Genomic DNA, 20,698 nt, shown 5'->3' on the forward strand with positions numbered 1-20,698 from the left:
TAGCTGTTTTGAGTTGCCTTACAGCATCTTACATGAGGGATTACCAAAAAAAAACCTTGGAAGGGGGTTTAAATTCAGAGAAATTATAATTTGTGTAATTGGGGATAAAAAAGAGTCGTGATAGTATCAGGGCCCTTTGGAATGTCTAAAACAGTAATTAGTTTTAAAAGTAAAGCTTTAATTAAATATAAATTAATCATAGTTTAAATTAGAAAATCCAGTAATGGCAGATATAGGTTCCATCTCTAAGGAAGATGGGGGTCCATTACTTATGATGTAATAATTACATTTCCTGTGATGCAATGGTAAATTTCACTTCCAGTAAGGAACTTTGATTGACAGCTCCTGGGGTCACCCACAGGTCATCTGAAAAATTCCCATAGGAATACATAGCAGTCCATAGGAATGTATAGGGTTGATGCAATCGGGAGACAGTATTGCATCATTTCCTGTGGGGAATGACTCAGCAAAATCTATAGAGATACATTGTAGCCCACAGGAATATATGCAACTTCCTATCACATGTAGGTACATATGACTGGGCGGGGCTAGGGACAGAGCCAGCGGACCCCTGTAGTGGGATAGGGACCTTGGAAGAGAGACGAAGCTGCAAGACATCCACCTGGGAAGAAGAGGATTGTTAGGCAGCTTTTGGGGTGGAGTCTTGTTAGGCTTTGGGAGGGGGTTGCCTTGGGGTTCCAGAAAGCCTCTACCTAAGCATCAGCACCAACCAAAGAATTCCAAGGTTGCCCATACAACAGCTGTTCCAGCTACCCAGACAGTAGGAGGCTACTGCAGCAGCAGCCAAGCAGGCCTCCATAGCTGTCACCAGAGAACAATGCTTTTACCTCAGAAACAGCAAACAATGGCAAGTGTCAACAAAGCAGCAGCCACCAACAGTGGGCAACAGAGGACAGCATTCCCTACATCTGACAGTGCAGAAGGGCCTACATAGACAATCAGAGGGAATTGCTGTGTCTGTTTAAGTCCAATTTTCTTTTATTTGCTATCCAATAGCATATGGGTTTCGTTTGTAAATAAACCTGGCTGGCTGTGGTCTGAATGAGATCTTCCCCTACCCATCTAATAACCACTTGGCCTGCGCTTACTGGATGTTTTGTATTAAGTATTTAGTATTGTATGTTTAATTGTTATATTGGTATATGCTATAGAGTTAACTAAGATTGTTATTGTATTAGTGTGTTTTTCATTTGTTGCACCGCTTCTTTCCCTTAACTATAACCACCATTCCACTATTCCATCTATTTCTATTCTTTTATTGTAACCACTCACTTTAAATAAAATATTATTTTTGTTTTTGAAGATTTATTGCTTGCTTGTCTATCTTTGATTGGAGGACTGTATCCATGTCCTTTCAAGGGTCAGTAAGGCTAGTTTGCTTCCCTGGCAATTCCTTTAGGGCAGACCACAACCTTGGTTATCGGTTTAAATAAATTAAGAATTAAGGTTTTAAATTAAAAGCAGTGTCTTTAGGCTACATCAGTGGTATAGTATAATTGGATTCAAATCTTCCAGTAACAATCTGGGATCCCCAGGATCTCCATTATCCTTAATGAGGTAAGGCACCCAGGCAACAGGTGAGAGTTGCCTACTCTCAAGTAACCCAGGAGGGAAAGGAGGGTTATAGTACTATTATTCAAATCCAAATAGAGAAGATCTTTATTACCAAGGTCTTGTGATTCCAAACGAGCCTACCATCACATTTTGTCTACACAGCAAGTATTTCACCTAATCTAATTTGCCTTTATCTATTATTAGTACTTCCTCAACAACTGAAGACACACTTCTAGTTCTGATTCCTAAGTAAATTATACACCTTTTTTCATAAAATCAGAAGGAAGCGAATAGGTTATCAGGGTTCTTTATGAGAGGTTAAAACTACAATGTCCTAAAAATTCAGGAAAGATGGTAAAATAACCATTTTAAGGCTAATTTTTCTACCTAATTGCAGGGTGACCTCTATCTCAGTCATTTTTGTGAATAACTTTGTTATTAAGCTTTAGGCTCATGGCACTGCTTTGGAAATGTTATCCACTCTTAGGACCCACTTTTTTGAAGTTAATGGTAAAATTTCCATTGACTTCAGTCAGAATAGGATTAGGCAAGTCCTTGCTGGTAGGTAGAGTAAATATTTTTCTACCTACATACTTCTTATCAATATCTAGTGTGTCTGGTACATTTAACTATCTACTTACAAAGAGGGGAGACATTTAATACAGGAAGAAGTTAAATCAAATTTCATTCAGATTTTAAATGAAGTCTTTTCATTTGCTCAGAAGCCTCCATATGTTTTATTGGATCATTATATTACTTTACAATTCTGTCATGCAGCTGTTTGTTTCTGTTAGAAATACAGTATCTCATCCATGCAGATCAGAAGATGGATGTCAAAATAAACAGTAAAAAACTTGTGGAATACTTGGGAGCTCATGTAACGAAGAGAGAATTGTAATAGCAAGATGTCACACAGTATTATGGTGGAGCAATTGCTACACCATAGGTAAGGTTGCATTTTATATTGCAACTAAAGTAGGAGATCATTCTGGGTTTTTTTTATAGGAATAACACACTGTATCTGACCCAAAATTTCAGCATGTAATCTTTGGATAAAACTGGATTTTTTCTGATGTGGATGAAGAAAATCAGTTAATTAGTTGCCAAGTTCTAATCAAGTAAAAATTGACCAAAATAGTTCACTTTCTGAGTCTCATGATTTTTTCAATTCCTACAACCTAGAAACGCCAAACTGTAGAAAGTTAAAAAAAAAAGGGTGTATTGTGAGACATTTGAGAATAGGGGGGAGGGATAGCTCAGTGGTTTGAGCATTGCCCTGCTAAACCCAGGATTGTAAGTTCAATCCTTGAGGAGGCCACTTAGGGATCTGGGGCAAAAAATTGGTCCTGCTAGCAAAGGCAGGGGGCTGGACTCAATGACCTTTCAAGGTCCCTTCCAGTTCTAGGAGATTGGTATATCTCCAATTATTACCTTTTTTTAACTGGGAGGCTAGGTTTGAGAAGGAGGCGCTGAGACTGAGGAGGTGCTGAGGAGGTGCTGGCTTTCGGAGCCTGGGGCTGATTGGGCAAGGACATTTGGACAAAAAACCTAAATTTGACAGTAGTTTCACCCAATTTAAGATCTAAAGGGGAGGCATTTATGAGATGCATGCTGTTTGGAAATACTGAACAACTGAACATTACATGAGGTATTATAAATCATGCTTTTACTTTTAATGTACCATTTGCTCTCTAAATCAAGTTAATGCACATAGTCAGGGCCAGTGCAACCATTTAGGCAACCTAGGCGGTCGCCTAGGGCGCTAGGATTTGGGGGGCAGCATTTTCTTCGGCAGCGACTGCGGCGGCCAGATCTTCAGCCGCCCCGGTCACCGCCGGTATTTAGGCGGAGGGAGCTGGAGCAGTGGAGCACGGGGAGGGCTGCCTGCAGCAAGTAAGGGGGGGGCAGCACGCCGGGGAACTCCCTGCCCCGCCTCTCCCCAAGCATGCTGTGGCTGCTTCACTTCTCCCACCTCCCAGGCTTGTGGCACCTAAGCTGATTGGCGCCACAAGCCTGGGAGGCGGGAGAAGTGAAGCAGCGATGGCGTGCTCAGGATGGGGGCAGAGCAGGGATGAGCTGGGGCGGGGGGGTGTCTCAGGGATGAGGGTGGGGGGTGGGGAGCTGCCACGGGGGTGAGCCTCAGGGCAGGGCCTCGGGGAGGGCACAAGGTGGAAGTTTCGCCTAGGGCGCAAAACATCCTTGCACCAGCTCTGCACATAGTATTAAATATACTTAAATCTAATTTAATTAGCATTGTTCCAATAATTAATTATGTTTCCTAACTTTATGCATCACTATTGTTTTTCAGCAATGCAATTATCAGTATTCAGCACAAAGACATTTTCCAAATTGCATTTTCATGCTCCACTAGAGGATCAATTCAAGGTGTCTTACATATCACCCAGAGACTAATTTGTTTGAATTTGTAACCAAAGTACAACAGCAAAATTAATAAATACATTGGAAATATGTTAGTAGATACCTGGCTTTTTCATTAGGTATATTTAGAATTACTGTACAAAATAATTATTGGGTCCAAATTTTATATATGCATTAATAGTTTTCTATAGATCTTGAAACATCTGCAATACACTGTCACTTCCAATTTCCATTTCCCTTTTTTAACCACAGCAGCTTTGGAAAAGTTATGTAGGATGCTATACTTGTATCAAACCTAAGCATGATGTATCCTTTCCTTTTTTATTATTACCATCACTTTATCATAACTTGTAATTGCTCATTCTTATACAGTTGTTTCAAGGCCTAAACCTACTTTTTACTCAACAAAGCTCTCAATTTGTAGGGCTTTTCTTCTTTATGTAATGGTAATAAAGTTGAAGTAGCTAATCCTGCTTGTAGCATGGGCATAACTACAGGCAATGGTAGTTTTGTCATTTGTTTCAGGATGGACAGGAGTAGACCCAAATTTCCTCCCCACCAAACACAGCCCCCAATTAATACAACAGTGCTACTATTTCCAGTTCTCTTTTTATATGTGTGTGTGCCTAAAAGATAAAGAGAACTTGGAGGAGAGAAAAAGGAGGTCCAAAGTAAAAGAGGAATGAAGAGAGGATTGGAGAGTCTCCTCTGGGGGAAGAAGACTGATAAAAATTCTGATGAAAGAAAAGAGAAATAATAGGTAGAGTTAGAGGAGTGAATTAGGTTCACATTTCACAAAAAGAAAAAAAAGTAGTAAGTAAGTCAGTGTCTAACCAAGTATTTCTCTAATCTTTCTCTCATTTCTCATATTTCATTATCAGATCAAATCAGCCATCAGAATCACAGACTACAGACTAATACATAGTATAGTGGGAATTAGGAGGGAATTAAGAAGAAACAAAAAACTTTACTTATTAAGTACTGACTTACTGTAACTGAAAGTGCTTTGAGATGTGTGGTCCCTATCTGTATTCCACACATGGTATGCAGCTGAGTCCAGAAATTCTTAAAAGCAATGTCTATTGGCCCGCATATGTGCAGCAGGTCTCCTCATACTCCCAACTGAGGGTATAGAAGACTAGAGATCCTCTCAGCCAACTCCTCTTACTGTTTTCATCTTAGAATCCAAAACAGAGGGAAGGAGGGCGTAGTGAATGAGAGGAGGCCACACATCTCAAAGCACTTCCAATTACAATAAGTAACTCCTTAAGTTCCAATAGTTTTTCTTCTTTTTGTCCCCCCCCATGTGACCTATGTCTGTGGTGCTGAAGCAGCGCTCAGACTGGAGTTGGGTGTGAGGAAGCCAATAGTAGGAAGCCAATAGTAAGTGTGTTTCTGATAATGCAGAGAACTAACAGAGATCTAACATGAAATGTAGAAAATATGTGGCAGAGTGATGGAGCTCCAGGTGGCCGCTTTGCAAATATCTTATATCTGCTGGAAGAGGTGCTGTGCTGCAGGCAGCCTGTGCTCTCTGTGACTGCTCTCATGATCTCTCTGGTGATGGATCTGGTATGATGTGTGTAATGCTAATAGGCAGACTAGAAGAACTTTTAGTGTTTGACAATGCCTAGTTTGACAATGCAATCTTTCTGGTATGGAAATCTTTCTTGTTGATTTTGGCTTTGTTTAGGTTTTTTTGGCACGCCGGACATCGAGGGAATGAAGTCTCTTTTGAACATGTTTTGGGAGGGAATTGGGTGAAGTCAAAAGATTTTGGTGAAAACATTGGGAAAAAGAAATTTGGTGGGAGTGTATTTATTTCAGAAATACTTTTGGGAAGAAATTTGGGAAAGAAAAAAAGGAAATATTCTCCTTATGATTAATCAGATATGGAAGGGTTTACCATGATGGCTCTCAGCTTGGGTGCAAGTGCTTATGGACAGGTGGGGTATGGAGTGTGGGGCATGGGGTCTGGAACAGGGGGGTTCAGGTTCATGTTGGAGAGTGTCAACAAGGAGGGTTCAGAGAGTGGAGGGCAGAGCGTCATAACTGGGTTGATTAGGCAGCCCCTTCATAAACTGTGATTGTGAGTTGGTGTAGAAGATCCACTGACTCTGGGTGGGGAGGGAAGAGAGGGAGAAAGTGACTAATCTCTGAAACTTGGATATAGAGAGAACCTAACCTGAGAACCTGAGATATGATCAGATGATCAGAATGACTGAGGATGAGAATGCCTGTGGAGCAGCTGCAAGAGGCAGAGAATTGTTGCAGCAGTTTTGCCCAGCCAGGCAGCCCTGTGTTAGGCCCCAATCCTTTAGTTAGAAATCTAGGTTGAAGCTCTAGTTGAACAGAAAAGTCTGAAGACCAGGATGTCCTGAATGTTGGGCTGAACACCAGGCTGAGAAGTGAGTGAGCTCTGTTTGGGGGTGTCTGAAGAAGGGGCTGCCTGAGTTCAGAGTCAGAAGAAGAGTGAGGGATTGAGAGGAGGGAGCTTCTTGAACCAAAGAGCTTGCTGATGGAAAAACTGGGCAGCTGCCAAGAACTGCATTGATGTGCAGATGCATTATCACCCAGACAGTAGATGCATTGCAATTTGGGGGAAGAGATGAGAAAGAGTCAGGCAAGGAATTGCATTTCAGATTTTCTGGGAATACATATTGGGAAACACAATGGGAAATACCCTTGGTCAGGAACACAGGGCTATGGACCAATGGACACTGTTTGTAAGAACTTCTGGACTCGGGCGCATGGCACGCATACGTACCACATGTGAAATACACACAAGGTCCAGCATTTCTTCTTCAAGTGCTGCTTTTATGCAAATGTCCTTATTAATAAAGAACTAGAAAACTGAACTAACTATAATATACAATACATGAGAATTATTTTTGAGCTATTTTTTCAACATTTCCAAGAGCTTATATGAGCAATTCTTTACATCATGTTGAAGTAATTTTTTCAACATATAACTAGAACCCAGTTGGAAATAAAATACAAAAACAAATAAATATTGAAGACTTACCCCCAACATGGTTTTGTATCCATTTTCTATTATAAGTATAGCACTACCCTGCTTCAGATATTGTGGCAAAGTTCCTCCTCTCCTCTCCTCTAGTAGGTCCTGCGCTTATTGGCGGATTTCCTCCCCTCAGTGGTCTTCCCCTTGGATGAAACCCACAGTCTGGATCACCTCCTCCTATGTCTGATTAGGAGTAGCGAGGCTTGGGGGGAACCCAGGCCCGCCCTCTACTCCGGGTTCTAGCCCAGGGCCCTGTGAATTGCAGCAGTCTCTATAGTGCTACTTGTAACCGCTGCTTGACCGCTACAGCTCCCTGGGCTACTTCCCCATAGCCCAGGGGTGGGCAAACTACGGCCCGCGGGCCACATCCGGCCCACGGGACTGTCCTGCCCGGCCCCCGAGCTCCTGACCCAGGAGCAGGGGCAGCTCTAGGCACCAGCAAAACAAGCTGGTGCCTAGGGCGGCAAAATATAGGGGGCGGCAAAAGGCTGGGGCCCCAGCTCATCCTGCCGCTGTCCCCTGAGAAGCGGCCTGTCCCCTGCAGCCGGGGCAGGGCCGCGCTACTGGCTCCGCTTGGGGGAGAGGGATGGCCCCTTGCCGGTAGCATGGCCCCGCCTGGCTGCAGAAGACGGGCCGCTCCTCCTCCGCTTGTTCGTGCCTGGGTCCTAAACAGCGCAGCAGCAGCTTGGCTGGGGGGCGGGGCTGAGCTCTGCCCCGCTCAGAGCCGTGTGGTGAGGGGGCGGGGCTGGGAGCTCCACGCCGAGCGGGGGCAGCTGAGCTCAGCCCGGAGCTCGCAGCCCCGCCCCCTCACCACGCGGCTCTGAGCAGGGAAGAGCTCAGCCCCCTCCGGAGCCACGCGGCTGCCTCGCTGGGCAGGGCCGCTTCTCGAGGCACGCAGTGAGCCGGGGGTAAGCAGCCAAGGCCGGGGGGCTGGCTAAGGGGCAGGGAGTCCCGGGGACACTCAGGGGGCACAGGTTCTGTGGGGGGGCGGTCAGGGGCCAGGGAAGGGGGGTTTGGATTGGGGGGTCCTCAGGGACATGGTTGTCAGGCACCCCCTGACCCCATTACCCCGCAGGCCCAGCCCTGACCCCCAGCTCCAAGCCCAGCCCCTCTGAGGTGGGCACCCCCCAAACCTATCCTCCCCACCCAGCCCTGACTCCCAGCTCCAAGCCCAGCCCCTCGGACCTGGGCACCCCCCCCGGATAAGGAGTGGGGGGCAGGCTGTTTGGGAGGGGGCACAGTCTTCCCTACCTGGCCCTCCATACTGTTTTGCAACCCCAATGTGGCCCTTGGGCCAAAAAGTTTGCCCACCCCTGCCATAGCCTCCTTCAAACACCTTTCTTATCCTCACCATAGGATCCTCCTGGTGTCTGATACTGCTTGATTGTATGGTGTTTCCTCAATCCTCCAGTAGTACACCCTCTCAGTTCTTAGTTCCTTGTGTCTCTGGCTCCCAGCTCCTCATACACCCTTCCTTCCTCTGGCTCCTCCTCCTTGACTGAAGTGAGCTCCCCTTTTTATACCAGGTGCCCTAATTAGCCTGCCCTGATTGGCTGCAGGTGCTCCAATCAATGTAGCTCTCTCCGGTGCCTTCTAGAAAGTTCTTAATTGGCCCCAGGTGCCATAATTACCCTGGAGCAACTGCCATTTTGGTTCCCATGGTACTAGGGATTTGCTAAGCCTGGGGCTAACATACCTGTTCCTGAGTACTTTCCTGTAGCCATCCGGCCTTGCTCCATCACAATATGTTATCAGAAACAACATGAAAGCCAAAATTCACCATAGGGGAATAGATCTACAAAAATATTACAAGTATAAAAGAGTTGAATATGATACATAAGCAGAATGTATGGGAAAATGTGACATTTTCTTCTTACGCTTCTAATTTTTATATAGTTCTATTCTCTTGTTATTTATTATTGAGGACATTCGCATGAAAATATCTTATTCTTAGTTTATCTGCTCCTTCTGCTTAATTCTTACCTTAAATCATAATCCTATCTTTGTGAACATCATAGCTGGTAGCTGTGGGAAAATGCTGATGATGTAACAGATCACAACAAATAATGATAATTAGATATTTGCTTGTAATAACTTTTGATGATCTAATCATTTTAAGTGGGTTCTAAACATCATGTAAATCATGAGACTATCTTAATATTTTGTTGCATAAAACACATATATTTAAATTGTATATTGTTAATATTTTATGAAAAATGAGGCTTATTACACACATCAGATTTCTATTAATGTTACATAAACTTTAATAGTGTCTTATTTTCTATCAACATTTTTACTAATAAATATTTATTATAAAAACTCTTTAGTTTCAAATATTCACAAGAGTAATCCTGAATAAATCACCAAACAGTAACGCAATATTAATATAGTAAAACCCAAAAATAGTAAACATAAACTATCTATATTAATGATTTACAAAACAGTTCAACAATTATCAGACAAAGTGATTTATGATACTAAAGTCTAATTAGCTGTTCTGCTTCAATGTTGGTAAAAGAATCCATGAAATTATTTCAGATACGGGTGAAGCTTTTTGGGTTTAGCTTTTCTTGACAGCCCAATCCTGATAGGGCCACTGCATGTTTTAAGAGGCTGCACTCTTATAATTTCATGTGACAAATAGTTTCCTAAATATATAAACAAAAGAGAGAGAAATCAATGATGAAAGCAAAAACCCATTTTCATATCATGTACATATAAAGTACATTCCTTTAGGACATAGAAATCAACCATGGGTACTATACTGGACACTCGACAGTTAGTACTATGGAGATGGATACTATAAAAAATACATAGAAAGATAGAATATGAAGGATATATAGTTTTGTCTGTACCCATAATAAGGACCAACTTATTACATTATACTTCAAACAATCAGAACACAAGACACTATATTATAAATATGGCCAGGAAAACGACTTGTTAGGGAGAGCCATTGAGCAGTAGTCTACACCTTTTGGGATTTGACAATACAGGCGAATCAACTAGACATAACCCCATCTCAAACCCAGATAATAATTAGACCTGAACAAGTGGTGAAGTTGGTTACTCTTCTTGAACTAAAATTTGTGTTAAATATTAATTATATGAAAAAAGAGGGAAGGATGGGAGTATGCACGTGTACTGATTGTTTAAAATATAGCTGGAAGTCAGGTCAGAGGAAGTTGGGGAAGATTCTAGACAACTCTACAGTAAAACAAGGAGAGAGAAAGTTGCTTAGGGAGAGTTTAACTTATTCTAATAAAGTTCTATGGCACATGACAAAATTGTTCACTATATGGAGTCATCCTGCTTGCTCCAAGACTCCCCTTCTGGCTGTTGCTGTCTGCAATTACCAGTTTCAGGGCACAAAGTGGGACAGTGAGAAATTTAAAGCTGATTGGATCATCATTCACTTGTTGATTTCCTAGCAAAGGGGGTTGATGCTGAAGACAGTAGCCCTACCTTCCCTCCCACTCCCTGCCCTGAAGTATATCACTGTAGAGCTTCCATGGAAGGACTTCCACTATACTGGAAGGGCAAATACAGTAGAGAAAGTGCTCCTTCCTCTTTCTGCATCCCACGCCACTCAACATCCTTGGGGCTTTTGCCCTCTACCTATAGAATAGGAGGGTATGATTTGCCCACCTGTTCTAAACACAAAGATAAGGTATGAATGACAGGATACCGCCATGCTAATCAACAATTAAAAAGATACATAATTGCTGTGCTATAGAAAATGGAAAAAAGTAAATACACATTTTTGTAATATTTTAATAACACTGGAATGTTTTGCATAATTAGAATAATAACTTTATTCTTACCTCTTTCTTTCTGTAAACTGTCACGTCTTTCCTTCATAAATGTGTGAGACAAAAAAACAGGGTCCCATGGGAATCGATTTTTACAGCCTGAATCAACATAGTCTTAAAACAGAAGCATAAATATCACATTTAACTTTTAAACTGCTATATGTAGATAATTAAAAGTTGCAATTTGTACTGCTTGTAAATGGTATGAGTAAAAATGTCACATATATGCATGACATATAATTTAAAAAGTCTGCTTACATGGCATATACAGCTCTGCATATGCATCATTCATTGTCTGTAGTTCTTGTCTCTCATACTTTTTCAATAAGACACTTGTACGAAAAGACAATTTTACGGCTCATTCTCCTTAATTCTTACCCCTACTTATTATTACACAAAAAACCATATTAAAAGAACATTATTAAGATTGCAAAGTCAAACACTCAAAAGCTAAGAAATGCCAGAATTAAGGTTGCCTGTGCAACCTTAATTCATCTCCCTTGCAAAAATATATTATGACACAGTCTTTAATTACATAATCACATACTAATTTTCCATAAATCCCTGACTCATTCAGGGCACAGGACGGATGATGCTCAAGTAATGAGGAGCTATTCAGTATTTTGTTTTATCCTTATTGTTCAATGTGTATCCCTAAGCATTATTTACTGCACACTATTCAAACCCTGCTATGCAGAATTATTAATTTCCTCATGGACATTTCTATGGCACTCATCACTATTGTCACTGAGTGCTTCAGAAACATTAATTAGTGTATCTTCATAAAATCTCTGTGAGGTGAGGGGCTATTATTATGCCATTGTACAGATAGAGAGCTGAGGCATAAAGAGATTTAAGTCAAAAGTATGCACTAATTTGGGATGCCCAATTTGAGATGCCTAGGACCTGATTTTTCAGAGTACTTAGCATCCTATAGCACTTTCTATTGGGAGTTATGCTTTGAATATAACTTCAGTTGCAGCTGTGAGCGCTCAACAGTTCTGCAAATCAGTCTCCAGAATCTCAAATTGGGTACCCAAAAAATGTGGAACACACAGTTAGTGACCACCTCTGAAAAGTTTGGTTTAAGTGATTTTTTTAGCATTGCATAGGAATTCTGTGGCAGAGGAAAGGATAGGATGCTACCCTAGAGAATTGCATGAGCTATAGGAAGTACTGAAGTACTGAAGCCCGTGCACTGTACTAGTGACATTAGCTCAGTACTTAATTCCTATATTTCCTATAGAACCACTAGGCAGGCTTCTGATTGATCAACTGCTGTCTCAATGCAGCCAGAGCCTGGCAATTCTGTAAATTCCCTTACAGCTCCCACTCCCATTTTGGACCTTGCCTTAACAAAAAAAATCACAATAGAGCCTCAAACCTTGTAAGGTAGGTAAATATGTAACAGTGACCATTATCCCAAGCAATATTCATAAAAAGATGTCTGCTCCCATGCAATAATTATATTCTAGTGAATATTTTTAAAACTGAAAATGTACTTCTCCTTTACAAAATTAGCACCTCCTGGGTGTGGTGCTCTGTCCCCTCTCTGCTACAGCTTTAGCTGAGGGCCATATGGCTTTTAGCTCATGCAGTAGAGGCTTACGTACTAAGCTCCAAAGGCCCTGCTAATGACCAGGTTCTGTCAGTGTTACAAGCAGGGGCTCATTTGGGATTTCTGGTGGAGCTCGGGAGGTGCTTCCTCAGCTAGGGAAAGTATGTAACCCACACACCTCCTGGGAGTGATGCCCTGTCCCATCTAGTGGCACTGAGACCACTTAGAGATTAATGAGTCTGCTACAGCCTTAGCTAAGGAGCATGTGCCCTTTTGGCTCATGCAGTAGAGGCTCATGCACTAAGCTCCAGAAGCCCCAGGTTCGATCCCACCCATCAATGACCGGGGTCTGTAGGTGTTACGTTTCTACTAAAGAGCTGTCTCATAGGATGTGTGCACTGAGACACTGCCGCTCCTGAATTTCACAAGCTGCAAGAGCTTTGCAGTTGCTCTACATTTGGGGAAGGATTCTGTCCCACTAATACTGGCACAAACCCAATGGGCAAAGACAATTTTCAATACTTGGGCTTTACACGGGGTACAAAAAAATTGTTCATAAGCTAGAATCCTGCTCTGCTACTGTATGGATAAGAGCTTCTCATTAGTACCCAGGCACCACGTCTCAATAGAACAGGCATGTCCTCAATAGAACACCCACGTAGCAGAGCACAAAATTTGATTACAAGTATTTATTTAAATATTTATTAACATATTCAATAATATTTTAAATAATTATATTTGCTTACCTTCTTCAGAAAGCGCATAGAGCAATTCTTCATCTGACATACTTGAAGAACAGAACTCATGAGGTACTTTTTGCTTTACATTTCTACTTAATATTTTTCCTTTAAATGAACTTTGGTTATTCTTAGTTATATTTTGCCCTGCTGTAGTACCACAGATTGGAAAGGAAATGCATACTTTTGTCTGAGAAACACTTTTTAAATTTTCATCTACCCCTTCAGAATTATTCAATTCTTGAGGATTTTCTTGTATAGTGTTTGTTTCTACTTTGGATAGCTTATTTTCATGTTCCTTACTAATTTCATGAAACATACAAAGCTCTTCTAACACTAAATCAAATTTGCTCTTCATTTCAAATTCAGATATGTTTTTACTTTCTGACGGTAAATGCTGATCTGTCATATCTTCAATACATCCATTGTCCATTATGGATAAATGTGGTATTAATTTGTCTCCTGAAGCAACACATATTGCAGATTCATCTTCTGAATATGACAAAATTAAATTAGTTGATCTACTTCCATGCAGTATAGTCTGAAGCTGATTTTTGTTAGTTATATAATTTTTCCCAGAACTTATTTCTCCCACTTCTTGTAAATCTTCAAGATTTTGTTTTATAGTCATTGGCTTTGAATTGAGTGTGCAAAAATTTCTATCTTTCTGAATGTCTTCATCTAGAGAAAAAGTCATTGTTTCTTCTCTGTGAACCTTAAAATACATATTATTATTATAAGATACTTCAGAACTCCTCACAATTTGAGATTGTAAAATGCTGTTCATTTCTTCACACAGTTTTTCTGTGTCATCACTCAAGAAACTCCTACAATGTCCCTCTTCAGTTTTTAGTACTACATCTTTATCTGTAAAAGAGCCACAATAGAATGGTGAAGTGGAACACTGGCCATTGTCTAAGAAACAGTGAAATATGTTTCCATAATTTAAACCAGTATTTAGGAAGTGTACATATTTTCTTTCATTTTCTAAATGTTGACTATTTCTACTGTCTGGCAGTAACTCAGAGTTACAGTTTACTATTGTTGACAATTCAGGTAGAATACAAACATCTGATTTAGCAGGGACATTGTGAACACTTTTTATACTAGCAACTGTGCTTTCTTCAATGTATTTTTCATTATTAGGATTAATTTGCCTTACAAGTGGAATTTGTTCCATTTCCTCAGAATCAGTACTGAGAGGAATTTTTTCGTATGTGTCAAAAATAGAAAAAAAGGGTATTTTTGGAAGACTGCTACAGCAATTTTTTTGCAATTGTCTACAATTGGCATACCCTTTTTTGTCAGAGTTTTCTTTGTTAGCGGTTCTCAGATATTTTGGAATAAGATTTGTGGCTTCATGTGCAAAGTTCACACTATTTGTGATTCTCCTGCTTCTGTTTTTTATATTTTCACTTAAAACAGAATGCAAAGTTTTAAACTTTTCTTTAGGAAAAGCAATATTATGTATTTTTCTTTGTTTCTTCTTCTTATGCTTTATTGTAGCTACCAGCATTTGCAGATTTGAACATTTATTATTTAACTTTTCAAACTTCATTTTTGAAATTGAAGGCAAATAATTCAGAAGTCCAAGGTTTGTTTCTGTCAATATTTTTTTGGTACTGCACCAATTTCTCTTCCATAAGAAAGAACTGTCGAAATTGTCCCTTGGTAAAAGCAGTCCATTAGCAACTAAAAGTTGCCTTTTACTATCTTTTTCTTCACTGTCAAACATTGAAATGATACTATGCATTCCTGTACTACCTCTGGATAAGAGGCAGTATTGTTTGGCACATCTCCCTTCAGGTGGCGCTCTTTGTTGGTTATGAAACAGTGCTCTTTTGTGTAGAAAAGAAGCTTCCTTGTGTTCAGTTACAGTGCTAGAATAATGAATTTTCTGATATTTATGATGTAATTGAAAACCAACATTTTTTACTAATTTAGGATTTATAATTTCTTTACACATACCTGGATAAGTTATGTATTTTTGCTGAGACTTTGTGTTTCCTTCCAAATTATTATTTATGTGTGAGTTTCTCTTAACTTGTTTTCTGCAATAGAAAGGATTTTTCTCCACTGGTATACATTTTTCTTCAGCTGGATGTAAACAATTTATATTATAGGGGAAAAAAGCAAGGTTTGATTTTATCGTGTTCACATTTTGCTGTTCTGAAACAGTAACTTGCAAATAAATATGTGTACTATTGTTATTAATACTGGTTATTAGCTCTGGAATGCTGTATTGTTCTACTGACTTTAACTTTTCATACAAATGAAACCAGCCTATGATACTGTCATCCTCTTGATGTTTAAGCACCTCTTCATTTAAAGATCCAGGTCTTGTCCTCAGACTGCCTAATAACATATCATGAAAGAAGATTTTTGGTTCAGTCAGCTTTTTCCTCTTCAATATCTTGTCAATGTCTCTTGTATCTGGCAAATCCTGTGTAGTACTATAGGGGCAATTGCCTTTGGTGACAACAGTTTTAGATAAGTATCTTTTGATGTCAAGTATTTTTGTTGTAGAAAGTTTTAATTCTGATTCATGTAAATTCCTGTTACAGTTAGCACAATGCATGTCATAATTTATGTTTAAATCTCTGTTCCTTAGTACTTCTGATATCAATGGAATAGTTGTTTCCTGTATATTAAATGTCACATCCTCATAACTGACTTTTCCCCATGTTCTTTTCAAAATATTGGTAGGGTTGCTACATTCATCACTTTGAGTTGTTTTAGAACCAAAGTATGTGTGAACACTTAGGTATATGTTTGGTTCCTGATCTTCATTGCCTTCTTCATTTCCTAGCTCTTTCTCCTTGACAATCCTTTTAGCAAACATTTGATTACACTTGACACTATTCATGTTGTTCCTTAAATTATTCTCAGTTATTTTTTCTTCTTCTTCTGCTAAAGCCAAAGTCTTTTGCTTACTAACAGATTGGTGGTTACTTTTATTAAATTCAGAACAAACACTAGCAGCATTCACAATATTTTTATCATTTTGAAACTTTTGTTTCCTTATCATAGATATGTTTTGGGAACAGTAAATCTTTGCAGATTGCATCACATATGTTTGATGTTTAAAATTCTTCTGTTCTAGCTCCTTCAAATTAGTTGATATGTTACTATTTAATGTATTTGAAGCATTAGAACATTTACTTATGTTCCCTTTCATAAAAAAAATTGTTTGAGGGATTTTGAATGTTTGTATATTTTTAAACAATTTTAATGTAGGAAATGTATGTGGTGAAGCATTTTTTTCTTTATTACCTAGTTGTTCAACAGATTCACTCTCATTACCATAATGATCTTTATTTTCTTCAGTGGGCAATTTTTTTAAACAGTTGTTTCTGTCGTTATTCTTTATTTCAGAAAATGTAGAATTAATGCCACATAAAAATGGAACATCTAAAAGCTGGTGTTTTTTCCACTTGTTATCAGTGCCAATTTTCTGACTTGATGTTTTTACCTGAAACAAATCTGTGTTTACAGATGAAAGTGAAGCATTTAATTTAAGCTCATTATCATTGTCTGTTTTATTATTTTCTGCTATATTTTTGCTGTTTTTGTTTACATTCCACGTTTGGTATAATCCTTCTTCAGAAGAATGTCCATTTACATTCAATAAAGAGTCATCTCTTATAATACTATGCTCTTCATTTTCAATATTCCATTTTTTAGTGAACAGTTTGTTTTCTAATAGCCTGCATTGCAATTTTTCATTAATCCAAGGTTTAAAATCTATAAACTCACACATGCTAGTTTTTCTTTCTCTACCACTGATTTCCTTTTCTAATCTACAAGCATTTTGACTGAAATGAAGTGATCCTTCTGATAAATATATAGGTTTATTTGATGACTTCCTACATTCATCCACAAGGAATGTTCTTTGTTCTAACTGCTGTTGCTCCTCTTTCTCTACACTTGTATGATTATTTTCTATTTTAATTCGTTTTGGATATGGGTACCCATCAGCTTCATTTGATGACATGGATAAAAATGTCTGGTAACTCAAGCCTTTCATCCTCAGAAATATCTGGTACTTGCTTGATATGGCAGTCCTGAAATGTAAAGAAATATGCAATGATTAAAAATTAAACTTATTTTTAAATAATTTTAAAACTGTACAGAATACAAAAATAAGTAACTAAGAACTATTTCTCTATAAAGCCAAAAAACACACATTCATATTATTACCACCTTGCTATTATAAGGAAGTTATAGCAATATTGCCATAATCATATTTGCTCTGTATCCACAATATGTTTAAGTTAAAGCTAACCAGACAGAAGTTATCCATTCATTACAAATCCAAGATGTGCATGAGCTTAAAATGGAAGGAATTGCCTCCAGTGTGTCAAGAGAATGTCAAGTTTGAAATATTAATCATATTATTGGATCATTTATCACACTGAATTTTGCCAAAAATCAGAGTATTCATTACAATTTTTCAAATAAATAGCCCTTAGTAATGAGTTCTTCAGATGTAGAGTGCAGGCCCTTTAAGGTTGTCAAGTCTGCAAAATCCAGCCAGCATTCTTGTCACTATGTGCTGATTTATAGAGAAACTCAGAGAAAGAGCTGCAAAACCAACCTGGAGAATAAAGGGTGGCAAAAGCATTGCATCTCATTAAGAGAAGGTTTATTTATGACTAACACACTATGTAGTATGTTAGTTTATCTAAATGCATCTTTATGTGAAGCATCTTTGTTTAAAAAAGGGGAATGGGTCATATTTGGGCAAAATGAACATTTGTATTTAAGAGGAGAAAAGTAGACATATTGCTGTTAAATTACTATTTTTAGCCAAATTATCACCAACTCTTTCAGAAGCTTTAAGTAGAGTAAGCATTAAACACCCAAAACACTGTGGGCAGACTGGGTCTCCAATTTCCAGGGTCACATGAGGATTATGTGTCTACAGGGCTTGACCTCAGCATACCAGTGGAAGTGTGACTTAAAGTGTGCCTTATGGAGTGTGCCAGGTCCCCTGATTCGAAGACCATGGGGAATCCATTGAGTGGCAGATCTCCTACTTTAATGGCCATGGGGAGAGCTACAAGGTCACTGGCTCGTCAAGGAATGGAATAGTTCCCCATGGCTCTGAGGTAGGAGGGTATTTACCCTGTACTGGCAGGAGCAACTAAGTCCTGTCCCTCTGTACAGTGAGGTAATAGTTCCCCTCAGTGAAGCCTGCCTTTCTCTCCCCTCTAAGTGCGGCAGCTCTCCCAATTCCCTGAGGCAGCTTCCCCCTCACAGAGGCTGTCCACCTCTCTCTCCCCGCCCTGAGGCAGTTCCCCTCCTCACTGAGGCTGCCCACCCCCTCTCCCCTCTCTGAGGATGGTTTCCCCCCCCACAGAAGTGCCTGTGCCTCTATCCCCTGTGTGGGGCAGTTCCCCCTCACAGAGGTGCCTGCCCCTCTATCCCCTCTGTGGGGTGGTTCCCCCTCACAGAAGTGCCTGCCCCTCTATCCCCTCTGTGGGGTGGTTTCCTCTCATGGAGGTGCCTGCCCCTCTATCCCCTCTCTGAGGTGGTTCCCTCCTTACTGAGGCTGCCCACCCCTATCTCCCCTCTCTGCGGTGGTTTTCCCCTCACAGAAGTGCCCGTGCCTCTCTCCCCTCTGTGGGGTGGTTCCCCCTCACAGAGGTGCCTGCCCCTCTCTCCTCTCTCTGAGGTGATTTCCCCCTCACGGAGGTGCCTGCCCCTCTATCCCCTCTCTGAGGTGGTTCCCTCCTTACTGAGGCTGCCCACCCCTATCTCCCCTCTCTGAGGTGGTTTCCCCCTCACAGAAGTGCCTGTGCCTCTCTCCCCTCTCTGAGGCAGTTTCCCCCTCACTGAGGTGACCGCCCCCTCTCTCTTCTCTGAGGCAGTTTCCCCTTCATAGAGGCTGCCTGCCCCTCTCTAAGGCAACACCTGTTTTTCCTGTGTCCTGGACTCTAATATAAGCCCAGCGGATAGGCTGTTTTGGGCAGGAAACTTGCTGAGTTAGCAAATGGCATCACCCTCGACCCTAGATCTGGGACCAGTCTGCACTAGTCACAGCTCTAGTGACTTGTGCTTCCTTGGCCACTGGGGAGCTGCACAAGCCAGGGAAGAAAGAAGAACCAACTGGATGAAGGAAAGTCCCAACACTTCTTCATCCTGGAAAGGGTGGAATTAGTCTGTACATCCCTCCCCCACAGAAACTTTGCATTTTGGAGTGACCCCTGAAAAAGGAGCCCAGTCACTCTCATCTCTGAGGGGACGGGGGACCCATCAAGTGACACAAACTTCTCCTGTGGGGAGCCTCACTAAGGAGGGGACAGAGCAGGTTGGGATTTGTGTGCACAGGGATGGCAGGTTTGGGCCCATAGATGACAGGATTAGGAAGGCTGGGGAGAGCCCCAAATCTAACAGCAATCACTCTACATGCCTTCAAAATAGGTTTGCCTTGGGGCCAACCTCTCCAGAATAGAAACTGTCATTAAAATAATGTTCTTATCACTCTGAGAGTCTGTCTGCACTAGAAACTGTCCATCTGCTAATGGGACCCAGAGTTCCTGAGGGGATGGGGCAAAGGGAACATTTGTCCCCCCCGCCCCCCAATGACATTCAAGGGCCCCCAAGTTATTATCAGGAAGGCCTTAATGTGTACAGTGTTATCCAGTATTAAGCAGTAAAACAGCTGCAGACTGGAGAGTCTTCATCCTTTATATAAATTATAAATCACAGCAAAATACTGACATCGTAACCAAATTTTTCTTTTAAAATTCTTAAAATCCAAGATTTCCAGGGGTATAACTAGCTCTTGGACATCTGGAAAGTTGTTTGTTTTTTAAATAGTAACATACAGGGGCCATAAAATACCATCACCTACTCCCTCACCAGCATAACATACAGTGCCCTGTGCTTATAATATACAGTCAGAGGCTTTTGACACCAGAAACTCTCTCTCTGCTAATGCCTATAACATACTGTGGGGGCAACAGTAGGGACATAGTCTGGCTCATTTTAAAACTGGTTCAGTAAAAATGGATATGGTTGGGGGAAGGGATAGCTCAGTGGTTTGAGCATTAGCCTGTAAAACCCAGGCTTGTGAGTTCAATCCTTGACAGGGCCACTTATGGATCTGGGGCAAAAATTGGTCTTGCTAGTGAAGGCAGGGGGCTGGACTCAATATCCCTTCCAGTTCTAGGAGATTGGTATATCTCCAATTTTTTTTTTGCCTTAAACCAAGTCTATACTATGGTACTAACCAATTTTAAAACCAGTTTAGTTTTACTGAACAAGTTTTAAAACTGGCTTTAAATTTTACCCAGGCCCCATAGCTACAATAATCAAAGGAACCTTAGAGACATGAAAATTACAGCCTATAACCCACATTGTGGGGGCCTCCATCTATTTGGGTCCTCAGAGTGCTGCTCCAAAACATATCACTAATAATAAAGATAACAATCAGATCAATAGTATGTCATTTCTAAAAGTCTAAACATAGCTTTTATGTTTATATGGTGAGTCACTGTAAACCCCCTATATACTGTAAACATCTAACAATACAGTAAAGGAAGTTAAACCCTAATTATACTATGTATTCAAAATTACAGTGAAATCAGCTTTGGAAGTGAAAGTTATA

At 40.5% G+C, this 20,698-nt stretch overlaps 1 protein-coding gene across 4 annotated transcripts; it reads right to left on the minus strand.

Annotated features, from left to right (window-relative positions):
• Positions 1–9,377: 9,377 nt before the first annotated feature.
• On the minus strand, positions 9,378–19,118 carry RAD51AP2 (RAD51 associated protein 2). 4 transcript variants are annotated; one of them, XM_039531700.1, is made up of 4 exons: positions 19,000–19,118; positions 13,093–17,147; positions 10,801–10,902; positions 9,378–9,624 (listed from the first exon to the last, which is right to left on the minus strand). In XM_039531700.1, exons 2-4 carry the CDS (start codon positions 17,108–17,110, stop codon positions 9,506–9,508), a joined length of 4,239 nt encoding a protein of 1,412 aa, XP_039387634.1. In that variant the 5' UTR covers positions 17,111–17,147; positions 19,000–19,118; the 3' UTR covers positions 9,378–9,505. The 4 variants fall into 4 exon arrangements, with proteins under 4 accessions (XP_039387634.1, XP_039387631.1, XP_039387632.1 ...); XM_039531697.1 differs by lacking the exon at positions 19,000–19,118 and adding an exon at positions 18,211–18,348; XM_039531698.1 differs by lacking the exon at positions 19,000–19,118 and adding an exon at positions 18,029–18,348.
• Positions 19,119–20,698: the final 1,580 nt, after the last annotated feature.

Source organism: Mauremys reevesii, linkage group 3, assembly GCF_016161935.1.
Source record: "Mauremys reevesii isolate NIE-2019 linkage group 3, ASM1616193v1, whole genome shotgun sequence".
Lineage (NCBI taxonomy): Eukaryota > Metazoa > Chordata > Testudines > Geoemydidae > Mauremys > Mauremys reevesii.

Excerpts from the sequence above, each read along its gene's own strand:
- RAD51AP2 (XM_039531700.1), bottom strand. The coding sequence starts at position 17,110 with ATGAAAGGCTTGAGTTACCAGACATTTTTATCCATGTCATCAAATGAA. Across the intron at positions 10,903-13,092 it reads CTATGCGCTTTCTGAAGAAG|ACTATGTTGATTCAGGCTGT; the intron begins GTAAGCAAATAT and ends TTCTGTTTTAAG. Across the intron at positions 9,625-10,800 it reads CAGTTTACAGAAAGAAAGAG|GAAACTATTTGTCACATGAA; the intron begins GTAAGAATAAAG and ends TTATATATTTAG.